Source organism: Tarenaya hassleriana, unplaced genomic scaffold (genome assembly GCF_000463585.1).
Source record: "Tarenaya hassleriana unplaced genomic scaffold, ASM46358v1 Cleome2, whole genome shotgun sequence".
Lineage (NCBI taxonomy): Eukaryota > Viridiplantae > Streptophyta > Magnoliopsida > Brassicales > Cleomaceae > Tarenaya > Tarenaya hassleriana.
Window position 1 is genome coordinate 3,780,356 of NW_010965372.1, and position 13,249 is coordinate 3,793,604.

A 13,249-nucleotide genomic window follows, 5' to 3' on the forward strand; every position below is an offset into this window, starting at 1 on the left:
GTTTTTAATTTTGGTAAATAATATAATTAGTTGGTCTGTAACTTAACCCGATCTGACAGATCCCCCCATCGTAAATATACATTTATTATTTACATCGCGAGGCTCTTCTTAATGATTTCATATATCAGAAATCTCTCTCTCTCTCTCTCCGGTTTCCATCTCAAATCCCGGAGCCCTGAATTGTCTCTGTCGGATAATCGTCGTCGTCGTCGTCGGCGTCTACTACTCCTATTGAGCACCTTCCATGGCTGCTGCTTAGACGTCGCTTTCACCGATCTCTCATCTCTCCCTTTTCTTCGTCTTCATCGAGGTTCCTGTGTATGGTTTCCCTGACTATCTCGGATTTTGCTGGGAGGCCCTTTTGCGTTAGGGTTTTGTTTCGCTTCTGGTCGCGGAGATTGGATCCTGCTCTTCGGTGCTTATGAGGCTGGGGATTTCTTGACACTGCTTTCCGCTGGTGGATTTGGATTGATCTTATTTGAATTCGCGAAATGGCGGCGCCCAGACCCACCGGAGGCGAAGATCTGTTCGATGCGTATTTCAGGAGGGCAGATTTGGATGGTGATGGTCACATCAGTGGAGCTGAGGCTGTTGCTTTCTTCCAGGGCTCGAATCTACCCAAACACGTCCTCGCTCAGGTCCTCTCCCTGATTCTTCCTCTATTTCATTTGCTATTTATCTGGATATATTTGAAAATAATGCAAAATATAGATGATTCTTTTGGGTTTTGGAATTTTCGCTGGATCTTTGATCTGTGGGATCGTTGGTAGGAAACGCTATGTATTTACTTGTATTCGGTCTCTGCTGAATTGCTTCGAGGAGGGTCTTCTGTTTTCACTCTGGGGTCTCTTGTTGATGCAATTCGAGTGAAGATCCCAGTTCAATCTGAACATGTTTGCTGTTGAGATTGCAAATAACTGTTATGTACTAGCTAGTGTAGAATGGATGTACGGCTGAAGGTTATGGTACTCTGTTTGTGCTGCAGTTGTTAAGCTGTAAGGTCTTGAATGGATTTCAACGGGTGATATGATTGAACTGTAAAGGATAACGCAGTGTTTTCTTAGAAATATGCATAAGACTCATGGTTTATCTATTGGAGAATGTAAATTGAGTTCACAATATCACAAATGTGATAGATTAGCGATTCTAAATATTAACTATGGAAGAAAGTTTTGAGGGAGAGTATTGAGTGCATCTGGAAGATTCTTCTTCTGTAAATATAAATCTTCAGCGACTCACTGGAGTTAAAGCTGGCTTTGGATCCCTGTCATATACTAGAAGCATTCTTTGGATCATCTGCTAAATTTTTTTATTTTCCCTTGTAGGTATGGGCATACGCTGATTCAAAGAAAGCTGGCTACCTTGGTCGAGGTGAGTTTTATAATGCTCTAAAATTGGTAACTGTGGCACAAAGTAAACGGGAGTTAACCCCAGAGATAGTCAAGGCAGCACTCTACAGTCCAGCTTCAGCCAATATTCCTGCTCCCAAAATAAATCTTGCTGCAACGCCTTCTCCACAGCCCAGGGCAGGTGTGCCTGTTACACAGGCTACTGGCGTTGCATCACTACCACCATCGAGTGCTGGGATTAGAGGGACGCAAATTGGTGGAAACATAAGCACTAACAACCAGCAAGCAGTCTCGAGCCAGCAATTTCCGGGACCTCCACAAACCACTATCCACACTGCTCCTTCTCAACCACAGCAAAACCTTCGAATTCAAGGTATGCCAACAGGAGGGAGTAGTGCACCTCGTCCTGTAATTCAACCCTTGTCATCTGATTGGCTGAATGGGAGGACAGTTAGTCCTTTGGGGCAAGTGAATTCGCAAGTTCCTCCGGGTCCCAATACTTATGGTTTAACACCACCTAACTCGACAGTCGGCCCTCAACCAAGACCACATATGACATCTGGGGCTATGACAGCCAAACCCCAGGAGTTAGTTGCTTCGCACAGACCCCAAGGTTCATCTGCACCTCCAGTTACTCATGCTCCAGGTCCTCCATCCAACCTCTCTGTATCGGGAAATGGTTCTGCCTCTGATTCACTATTTGGAGATGTCTTTTCAGTTGCTGTTTCGCAGCCAAAGCAGCAGTCAACTATGGCTACGCCATCAATGAGCAGCTCATCTGTTCCCGCTGGAACTGTTGTGGCTTCTCAAGGTGGTGCACAACCTGTAGTTACACAAAATTCAGTTCAACCACAGGGTCAGCAACCTGTTGGAGTCCAGAATCAGTTTACCGGGAAACCAGGGCTTCAGTTTACCCCCTCTGGTGCAGCTTCTGGTCCTGCTAGCTCTCCTAGTGGAGCTGGAAATTCATCTCCTAGTCAGGTGACTCAGCCCCAGGCCCCTTGGCCAAAGATGATGCCAGCTGATGTCCAAAAATATGCTAAGGTGTTTGTGCAAGTTGACACTGATAGAGATGGGAAGATCACGGGGCACCAGGCACGGAATCTGTTCTTGAGTTGGAAGCTCCCACGAGGTACTACAGCTATTTTGTATATGTTTATGTGATATCTTGACAGAGTAGAAGTAGTAAATTTTGTTTGGACACTTTTTTATCATCTTCGTGTGATTTCTAGTGCATGATTCATAAGTATTGCGTGTTTGGTTTCATATGTGTTCTATTCAATGGTAATCGTAGAGCGAGTTCTCTTGGGGACTAAATGTGGAATATTCGGAGAGAATTATTGGAAGTTCTCTTTGCGTTTTTGTCATAATGAGTGTCACTGGTGTTTCAGAGATCTTGAAGCAGATTTGGGATTTGTCTGATCAAGATAATGATAGCATGCTCTCCTTGAGGGAGTTCTGTATTGCTGTCTATCTTATGGAGCGTTATAGGGAGGGTCGCCCTCTTCCACCAGTACTTCCCAGCACTGTAATAACTAATGAGAACATGTTTTCTGCTCCTGGTCAACCTGTGGCACAGTATGGCAATGCTTCATATGGAGCTGCGCGTGGTATCACATTACTCAGAACCTTTTCCATTTGTTTTGCTTTAGTTGTCTGTTACTGCCAGATGTACTTAAGATAAACTGTTGTAGGTTTGCAACAGCAACAAGTTCCTGGCGCTGCTAGACCACCGCCTATTCCAAAGGGAAAACCACCAAGGCCTGTTCCTGCTTCTCATAGTGATGGAACTGCTGAGCCCACTCCACCAAAGCGTAAAGTACCAGTGTTGGAAAAACATCTGGTTGACCAGCTTAGCAAAGAGGAACAGGGTTCACTGAACTCAAAGTTCGAAGAAGCAGTCACTGTTGATAATAAGGCACTCTCCAGCTTCTCTCTGATTTTGATGTGCTAATGTTGTGCATTTGTTTGTTTCTTTGGGAGTTTTTATTTTTATTTTTGAAGTTTTCTTCTCTTTTGTCTACATGTGTTAATGTCACAAGGAACCAGGTGGGTTCAGATTCAGAGGGTCATATTTGAGTTTAAAAGCCTCCAAAAATTTCAACTTATATAGGCAATAAATCAGTATCCAACTTCGTTGGCATGGAAGTATAGACTGAGAACTCTACATGGTTTCTCTCTGTTTCCACTTTATTTTGTAGCTTCTCCCCTGCATGATAAATCTGTGTTGCGTTTGTGGTGTAGTCGATCATCTGTGTATCTGTATTGGTATAACCTAGAGACCTTTTGTATGTGAACAATTTTTTCTTCTTTGTTTTCTAGGTTGAAGAACTTGAAAAAGAAATAGCTGACTCCAAGCAGAAAATTGAGTTCTTCAGAGCAAAGATGCAGGAACTTGTGAGTATCCCTGGTTATTCTTCTTCTTTCGAGGTTTTCAATTCTGTTTGTTAGGAATTACTACTTTGTAAAACTTAAGCAGAGGAAAAACTTGGCTCGGGGATCATATATTTTCATATTGATTGCCCAATTAAACTGTTCGTAAAAGAAGTTCTTGGGATGCGATATCAGCTGAATATATTTTCTGTTTAATAGTTTATCATTTTGTAGGTTTGTATATTATTAATATTGTAGAAAATGGCTACCAATCATTTTATATACCTTTTTCTTTTTGGAGTTCGTTATAAATCTTGCACTTTAGGCTGTTTTTTCTATTCTATATCAACCTCTATGTATGATTTACTTCCAGTTCTGTATCAATCTCTGTTACATTGTTTCATATGACCAGCTCTGTGACTGTTACAACCGGAGCTTTAGCAAAGACCTGGGTCCTCATTTATGCTATAAGTTCTTGTTACATTTGTGGTAATGTCAGACAACAGTTACCTGAACTATATACCATATACCTGCATTTAAGTTTGTTGAACAAGTGTCGTGTACAGTGGTCAGTTTTGTTTTTCTTTTACTTTTTGTTATCACTCTAGCTCGTTTATATTTGTGACTATTTGAAGCAATCTGGATTCCTACTGCATGTTGTGTTGGAACTTGGAAGTAATTTTTTAATCCTTCTGATTGCAATTCTTGGGATTGGTATGCAACTTGCTTCCTTTTTATGAAGCAGTGGTATCTGTTTCAGCGGAAATGTAGTTGTTCTTCGTTTTTCTTTTTCTTAAATATTTTTTTAATCTATTCCACTGGATCCTCGGGTGTTAGGTTTTGTACAAGAGCAGATGTGACAATCGGTTCAATGAGATTACAGAAAGGGTGTCTGCTGATAAACGCGAGGTACTTGGACAATTTTTGTTTTTGTTGATGTTCTTCTGTAGTATTATCAAAATCTTAATTTAGCTAACACTAACCGACCTGTAATCCAGGTTGAAACTTTAGCTAAGAAATATGAAGAGAAGTACAAGCAATCTGGCAATGTAGGTTCTAAGTTGACCATAGAAGAAGCTACATTCCGTGATATACAGGTAATGGGTAATGAAAATGTTTCAGTTACGGAACATGGCCAATACTTTGAACTGCCGGCAAACTGTACCTCTCCTCCAAAAAGTGACGAGTGCCACATTGTTGCAGGAGAAGAAAATGGAACTGTATCAGGCAATAGTCAAATTCGAGGAAGGAAACCCTGATGATAGTGTTATAAAAGTAAGACATGAGCTATTTGGTTTGATTGTGTTTGGTTTATAGTTGCAGGTTGTTGATTGTTTTCTTGCAGGAGCGTACTGAACGCATCCAATCAGGTCTCGAAGAATTGGTTAAAAATTTGAATGAGCGCTGCAAACAATACGGATTGCGTGGAAAACCCACTTCCCTGGTTGAGCTCCCTTTCGGTATCGTTCTTCTCCAGTTTTTCCTCTCTGCTTACTCACTGCATTCTCTTGATCTATAACCGGAAATGTTCCTGTCTAGTAATATTGGAAAGCCTCCTTCTGTTTCCTTTTTTGTGATAAAAATTGTAGGTTATATATGCATTGTTGCTGTATGATAACGAATATACTTCTCCAATTGCTTTCACTGAAGGCTATTTAGTTCAGGGAATTGAATATATCTATCTATCTTGATCTATAATTGAATATATCTTTCTGTCTATATATATATTATTGCTGATTGGCTTAGATAAATCTGTCTGTGTAGCCATATGTGTAATGGTATTTGTTCCTTTTTGTTTGTATTAATGTGATTTGATCGTTCTTGCAGGCTGGCAACCTGGGATCCAAGAAGGTGCTGCTGATTGGGATGAAGATTGGGATAAGCTTGAGGAAGAAGGTAAACTTACTCGTTTAAATTCAGATTTTATTCTTCGACAAGGATAGTCAATAAGAATTATGAATCTAGCCCTTTTTTTAAAATTTAATTCCAGATTTTTTACCTTTTATCCATTTGTCCTGCACCTTTTTTGTCCTTCTCCGAAGTAATCTACGAGCAATGAGCCAATTTTTTTTTCTGGAATTCCAGGGTATGCCTTTGTCAAGGAGCTCACTCTCGATGTCCAAAATGTTGTAGCGCCACCAAAGGAAAAAACTCCGATCGATAGAAAAGAATCGATTTTCTCAGCGAAGGAAGGTTCAGATGTATCGCCAGTAAATGGCGACTCTAAGACCGAGAAAGTACCGAGCACTGGGGAAGATGATGATGCTGAAACAGAACCGATATCCGAGCAATCAGAAGCTAAAACACCTGAAAGTGGTGATCGACACAAAAATGGATTCCATGACGAGTCTGGTATTGCAAAGGGTATTGAAGCTGATGGTTCACCCATATCAAAAGACACGAGGAGGTCAGTTCTCAATCTTTGACCCATTTTTTTGTTGACTTTTTTCTTGGCATTGGGTACCATTCCATTCGTTTTTGTAGGAAATCTGCTGAAAGGAGGGAAAAGCCATAGTAGTTTTCTTGTTCCTCGAGAATGCGTATCTTGTTTATGTGTATTTACGTATCTCGTTCTTTTGTGTATTTACGTTTTTATTCGATTTTTCAGGGATCATGTCCATGATGATGATGGAGAATCTACTGCTTCTGCTGGTAAAACTTTTGAAGAACCTGGCTGGGGAAATTTTGACAGTCACTATGATACCGATTCAGTTTCAAGCTTCAAACTTGACACCGGAAAGGTAAAATTCATGGCCATCATTCTCTGCATTTGCTTGAAGCTCTCTTAGGTTCGGAATTTACTTTTTTGATGATATGCGCTTCGTTGTATGCTGAAAAATCTCCTATTCACCTACCTCTGCTTATTGTTAAAAATTGAATGACGTTAAAGGTTGTTCTGATTTGAATGTTCGTTCATTCCCATGCAGGACAAGGACATCGGGTTTGGATTTGGATTCGGATTTGATGACTTTAGCATAAAGCCAATAAAAACGGGTTCCACCAGCTCGGAAAACTTGTTCCCTGGGAAGATATCCATATTTTCCGATTCTGTCCCGAGCACCCCTGCTGACGCTGGCCTCGCCTTTCCTGGAAAACCTTCTTTGTTTGCTGATTCCGTCCCGAGCACGCCTGCCAATGCCACAACTTCGTTCACGGGCAAGAAATCGTCCTTCTTTGACGACTCTGTTCCAAGCACTCCTGCCTATGCGGGGAACATATTCCCTGAGAAGTCGTCGTTCTTCGATGACTCTGTCCCGAGCACCCCAGCTTACGCAGGGAACTTATTCCCAGAGAAGAAATCGTCGTTCTTCGATGATTCCGTCCCAAGCACACCTGCCTATTCCATGTCAGATTTTGGTGGAAAGCCATTTTCGTCCGAGACTCCTCGTTCCGACAACTTGTTCCCGGGCAGAAGCCCCTTCATGTTCGACTCTGTCCCAAGCACGCCCGCTCACAAATCTTCGGATGATTACTCTTTCAACACCTTCTCGCGGTTCGACTCGTTCAACTCTGCCGCTGGAGAAAACAACGTCGAGCCCGACCCTTTCGCCTCCTCGAGGTTCGATACTTTCGAGTATCAAAGGTACGATTCTTTCAACTCACAGGGCCTCGAATCCGGCCAGGAGAAGGGCGGGTTGGGTCAGAATCCGAAACCTTCGTTGGCGAGATTTGACTCAATCCAGAGCACGGGAGACTCAGATTACAGTCACGGATTCGGGTTCGATGACTCGGATCCATTCGGGTCGAGTGGACCGTTCAAATCGATGGCGGCCGAGACACCCAGGAGGAGTTCTGATCATTGGAACGCCTTCTAAGCTGGGGAGAGAGGTCGTCATCACATTTACATTACAATATATTCTCTATGCCATTATTATTATTATTATACATTTTAGTATCTGCTGTTTGCAGATCTCTATAGTTTTTTTTTTTAAAAAAAATGGGGAGGTTTCTTGCTTTTGATTTTTTTTTTTTAAATTGTTAATGATATGAAATATTGTTGTCCTTTTTTTCCCCCTTCTTGCCTTTGTTGCTTTCGAGAGTGTTTTCTCTTCTAGTTTGAGTTTGAGTGCATGTCTTGTAATGGTCTATCTCTGTTTTTTTTTGGTGGTGAGATGAATAATGATTTTTTCCAATGGGACACAATTTTATATTGTATCTGTGTAATTTTGGAGAAATTTCATCTCGTCTTGTATTAATTAGGAAAAGCAAGGAGACAAGGAAAAAAAATTCATGTTATTGTTAAATCGTATGAAACCTTATGTATATATATTTCATGTTATTGTTAAATTGTATTACTTGGTCCATTCTCTCATGATGGTTTGGGGTAACACAAGCTTTCATCTCTGGTTTTGGTTACTCCGCTAAGCATATTTTCTACTTCTTTTGGGTTTTCTGAGATGGCTGCTAGACTTTTTTTTTTGGTTATTTTGGCTTTTCACCAGATTTTGTAATGGTTGAAAAGCATTTGTAAAGAAAGTTATTGATGGAATGAAATCACTAACCCTTAATAAAAGAGTTTTGCCCTTGAGTGTCTACTGATGTCACGCAATTAATTACGTTTCCCCATCTTCATTACTGGAATTGAACCAATATCTCGAATTGATTTTTATCATCTCTCAACCATTGAACCACCAACTAGTGGATGGTGTCTTGGATTGAGAAGAAATTACAGTTTATGTTGCATGGTGCATATACATGAAGTGTGTGTATTTATTTACTAGTGCATTTATGTGTTTCTTTGATTTGAAACTTCTATTGTATCTGGTCGGATAATATGTTATGCTCTTAAAAACTTGGATTTTTATATAAATTGTAATGTGAAATATTGGTCTAACAAAACCCAATACTATAATTTATACTTTTTGGAAGCATCCGAGCAAATAAACAAATGAACTTGGGAAGAATTACAGAGCAAAACTGTGAAAACAAATTTCTATTGAATTACTGAAAGATGAATTTGTTGAAGTACAAACTGAGATTTTCATAAATACAAGACAGTAAAAAAAAAAAGCACGTGCTCAAAGCCAATAATACAGATGGGAACACTTCAGATGTTCAAGTGAAACATCTCTTGCTAAAAACAAAACAAATATAAGATAATTAAAAAAAAAAAAAGAAACAAAAAAGACAAAAAAAAACACCAAACTTGAGTACACAATTTCATGGTACATATTTGATTAAAAATCTGATAAATGTCAAATCATAAGATTATGATTTCTCATAGTTTTATAAAATGATTACAGAGCCTTGACAGCTTGGAACCTGGGCTCCTTAGGCGTGAACTTCTGCTCACTGTAGACATCCATATAGTCTCCAAACACAAACTTTGGATACTTAGCTTCTTCCTCCTTTGCCTTCTCGCTCAGCTCCTTGGCCGGTCCGATCGTTGCCTTGTAAGACGGGTTGTAAAATGACGCTATCGACCTTCTGTTACCGTCTTTCTTGGCCAACACTCTGTGCCATGCGCTCTTGTACCTGCTCGAAGAATTTCCCCATCTGGTTAAAGGTTAACCGATGCTAGACCGGGCTGAAGGAAACCCGGTTCAGGGATTAAACCGTTTGGTTTGATTGATCTTAGGTTCATCTCAGGTCAGTACATCTTCTAAGCACATATCTTAGTCCTCTCTTACTCTCCAAAGAGTTTGACCCGACTCGATCCATGACCCAAATCGATATATAGAACTCGTGAAAAAGTTACTCACCTGCCATTGCTGAGGACCTCAATCTGGTCACCAGTGTTGATGACAATGGCGTTGGGTAATGGCTGAACATCGATCCAGACACCGTCCTTGAGGACTTGGAGACCGTCCACTTGGTCGTCCTGGAAGAGCAAGACCACTCCTCCAGCGTCGGTGTGGGCTCGGAGGCCAGGGACGAGGTCAGGATGAGGGCACGGTGGATAGTGGCTGACTTTGGTACCGAAAAAGGCTGTCTCTTCTCCATCTTCCATTCCTTCGTTGAAGGCTTTCTTGATGTACCCTTTAGGTAAAGCCAAGTTCTCATCCATCACTTCCATCATCTTGCCCGCTAGCTTCCTTATCTCTCCCCTGTACTCTTTCATTGTCTCCCTGATCCATTCAGTTGTACATCTTATAAGTTTTGTTGTATACCCTTTGAACATTTACAGGAGAAAAACAAGAAAGAGAGAAAAGTTTTCATCTTTGTTAGATGGAATTTGAAAATGCTAACGCTTTAGTATCTAGATCTCCCTGTAAAAAAACCCGTTATTTATAGCAAAAAACCCCATTATAAGGAAGAAAAACCCGGAAAATATATATATATATATATATATTGTAATCGGGAGATGGGTACTTGAAATCGGGAGTGTTGGAAGGCCACTCGTGCTCGTTGTGATCCAAGAGAGTGAAAACATCTTCCCAGTCGACGTTTTCAAGCTTCTCGTCAGAAAATGAGTTTCTCTGAAGCAAATCGTCGAGCATCTTCACGGCCTTCGAGCTCTTGAACCCTTCCTCTCTCTCCTTGTAGCATTCCGACGCAAGCTTCTTCACCTTCTCCAACAATTCCTCTGCAATTCCATGATTCACCAGCTACATATATACACACACATTCATATAAAATGTTAAGTACATATATACATATGTAAAGACAAACCATGATTGGATTCAGGAAGAAGGAAGAGTATATCTAACCTGGAAAAACCCCCATTCTTCGCAAGCGCGAGCTATTTCAGCCAGAGTCTTGGCCCTTTCTTCGCCGTTGAGCTTGGAGAAGTCAATCACAGGGACCGCCATTTTCAGTTCCTTCCCCAGAGAGAGAGAGAGAGAGAGAGAGAGAGATGTGTGTGTGTGTGTATATATATATATGCGTGGAAGACTGTTTAGGGGTTTGTGAAGAGAATGAGGAGCTTAGGCCTCTATATATATAACTGTCGGAGGCTGAGGCTTCCTTCTACAAAATAACATCAACTGTTTTTTCCTACAAAATTACAAAACTGCCCCTTCTATTTTTTTAAAAAAAATTTGTGGTCAATAGACTCACTTCTGATTTTTTAAGAGAAAAAAAATTAATCAGTTAACCGCCCTTCTTGTAATCCGTTAAACTTAATGAATATATATATATATATATATATATATATATATATATAAGCTGGATCCAAAAATAAAAAAGAAGACATTATATTATTGATATATTATTACATAAAAAGTAGAAAAAAAAGGAATGAATTAATTGATTAATGTTAGTTAGGGTTAAATTGAAGTAGCCGACTAATTAAGATTTGAAAAGTAGAGTATAACGAATATATGAATTATGTTAATGGACCGCATTGATCTCCCAAAGCTTTGACTTCCACACAGCCCCTTATTTCTCACGCATCCCTCGTCATTATATATATATATATATATATATATATATTATTAGAAATCAAATGTATAAAAGCAAAATGGAAAAGGGTAGTGGAAATTTTTTCAATATGAAAGAAATACCACAATTTTTTCCACATTTGTTTTTGGTAGGAATCTTGTCCACCAATGTTTTACTTGGAGAGAATACAATAGTTCTATGCTCCGATTTTAATTATATTATATTATTTTTATCTATTTTTTTTATTATGAGAAACAAATAACTTTATTTGGTTTTTATATTAGATTTCGATTATTTGCGCGTAAGTTTCATAGATGAGAATATTTGGTTTTTAAATTTTTTTTCAATATATTATTCATGTTTATATTCAATTCAAACTCCATTAATTTAGTTTAAAAACATATTCAACCGATTTTTTAAATTATATTTGATTGAGTTAAGATTAAATACTGTTCGATTAGGTTTTACATACAAGAAAATATCCATAATAATATGTGAATAATTATTATATTATCAAAAGATTTTATATGTAATATTTTGTTGTGTGTACATGTAAATGGTAACATACGTGCGACGCCGTTTTGGTAGGGTACGAAGGTACTAGACCAGTTTTGGAATATGGGATTTGATTTATTTATTTGTGTCAAATCGAATAATGTATGTGTAAAATGATTAATTTTGAATAATTATTAGAGGGAAAATTATTGTCTGCACGATCTCTGCTGTACACATGAGCTGAGAGATGTTGTCTTCTTGTCTTTTTCTCAAATCCATTTGCCTCTGCCTAAATTTTAGCAGACAATAATTCGTATATTTATAATTTTCATTTTGTCCACAATCATCTACATAAAAAGAAAATTACAATAAATTATGAAAAAGCACACATGCACACACAAATATATATATATATATATATGTATGTATGTATATAATCCGGTGATTGGATTTATTAGCTAATTGCATTACTCCTAATACGAAATTCATTTTGATTCGTTGGTTAATTGATTCCAAAATCTTTTATGTTTTATTAAAACGGGTAACAAAAATACTGAACTAATGAAGATTCTTGTTTTTTTTTTTACCCAACAGTTGGTGGCCCAGTGGTTGAGAGGTGACAAAGTCATCCTCGAGGTCATGGGTTCGATTCCACTGGTGGGGATGGATGTAAATTTCTGGATCAAAATGGTCTATATATAAAGGCTGGTCCCGAACCTAGAGTGGATGTACATGTAGTCGGGCCGAAGGCTCGGGAAACCATCGTGGTTATCCAAAAAAAAAAAAGATTCTTGTTTTTTTTTTTCATTCATGACTGAAAATAAAAATAATTAACTAATTTTAATAAAAGCCGATATCCTTAATTAAAGAACTATTCGAATGGTATAATTCTATAAGCCTTTTATTGTACAGATCATTTAGAAGAAAAAATAAGATTAGGTAATAATAGGGAAGTTAAAACAGTTGATTATCCAACTAATTACTCTTCTTTGAATTTCTTAATCATCATGTACGTCATGGCTGTGTTTTATTAACGCGTTATCGTGTTATATATAGGTGATTTGTAGACTGTAAGTAAAGCCTATATATATATGTGTGTGTGTGTGTGAGAGAGAGAGAGACTAATTGAATTAAAATAATATAACGTTAATCTTTTTTTTTTCTTTCGTTAGTTCACATGCAGAAGTCACGGTGCCCTGCATAGTACAAACCCTAAGTATTTATAAAAATACCTAAGCTTACAGAATAATATAAATAAATGAATAATCCTTACGTATGCTTTTACGTAAAATAATAATTAATTATGTTGTTTTATTTTCATTTTTCCTTTTTTTTTGTGGTATAGGAAAAGGATAAACAGCAAGTGACCACATGGGATATAACACTTGGAAGTGGTGTCTTGTATGAATCAATTAAGTTTTGGAAAAAAAAAATTCTTGAAAAGGGAAAACCATTAAATTATTATCCAAATGCATTCCCCCATGACAATGTTTGCAAAGATGAATGAGTAATAACAAAGCACTAATTATAATTGAAAAAAAAATATAAAAGTGAGAAAATGAAGACAAAGAAATGGAAGCATGGGGGATAGGGCTAATGGGAGTCATGCAGAGAAAGAGAGTGTTCACATGGTGCTTTAGCAGTTTCTGTCTCTCACCACCTTTCTTAATTTACACCTTTTATTATTATTATTATTATTATTATTATTA

At 38.4% G+C, this 13,249-nt stretch overlaps 2 protein-coding genes across 2 annotated transcripts; one reads left to right on the forward strand and one right to left on the reverse strand.

The window, feature by feature from the left end:
* Positions 1-118: 118 nt before the first annotated feature.
* On the forward strand, positions 119-7,987 carry LOC104812085 (epidermal growth factor receptor substrate 15-like 1). The gene is made up of 13 exons (XM_010539066.1): positions 119-638; positions 1,326-2,481; positions 2,741-2,959; positions 3,044-3,267; positions 3,672-3,746; positions 4,560-4,631; positions 4,721-4,819; positions 4,926-4,997; positions 5,068-5,182; positions 5,550-5,618; positions 5,808-6,129; positions 6,331-6,463; positions 6,650-7,987. The coding sequence occupies exons 1-13, from the start codon at positions 492-494 to the stop codon at positions 7,535-7,537; spliced, it is 3,591 nt and encodes a 1,196-aa protein (XP_010537368.1). The 5' UTR covers positions 119-491; the 3' UTR covers positions 7,538-7,987.
* A 733-nt stretch (positions 7,988-8,720) lies between these two features.
* LOC104812086 (1-aminocyclopropane-1-carboxylate oxidase 5) lies at positions 8,721-10,558 on the reverse strand. Its single transcript, XM_010539067.1, has 4 exons — positions 10,373-10,558; positions 10,035-10,270; positions 9,425-9,790; positions 8,721-9,197 (listed from the first exon to the last, which is right to left on the reverse strand). Exons 1-4 carry the CDS (start codon positions 10,472-10,474, stop codon positions 8,960-8,962), a joined length of 942 nt encoding a protein of 313 aa, XP_010537369.1. The 5' UTR covers positions 10,475-10,558; the 3' UTR covers positions 8,721-8,959.
* Between the last annotated feature and the right edge of the window lie 2,691 nt (positions 10,559-13,249).

Excerpts from the sequence above, each read along its gene's own strand:
- LOC104812086 (XM_010539067.1), bottom strand. The coding sequence starts at position 10,474 with ATGGCGGTCCCTGTGATTGACTTCTCCAAGCTCAACGGCGAAGAAAGG. Across the intron at positions 10,271-10,372 it reads AAGAATGGGGGTTTTTCCAG|CTGGTGAATCATGGAATTGC; the intron begins GTTAGATATACT and ends GTATATATGTAG. Across the intron at positions 9,198-9,424 it reads GAGGTCCTCAGCAATGGCAG|GTACAAGAGCGCATGGCACA; the intron begins GTGAGTAACTTT and ends TTCTTCGAGCAG.
- LOC104812085 (XM_010539066.1), top strand. The coding sequence starts at position 492 with ATGGCGGCGCCCAGACCCACCGGAGGCGAAGATCTGTTCGATGCGTAT. Across the intron at positions 5,183-5,549 it reads CCTGGTTGAGCTCCCTTTCG|GCTGGCAACCTGGGATCCAA; the intron begins GTATCGTTCTTC and ends TCGTTCTTGCAG. Across the intron at positions 6,130-6,330 it reads ATATCAAAAGACACGAGGAG|GGATCATGTCCATGATGATG; the intron begins GTCAGTTCTCAA and ends TCGATTTTTCAG.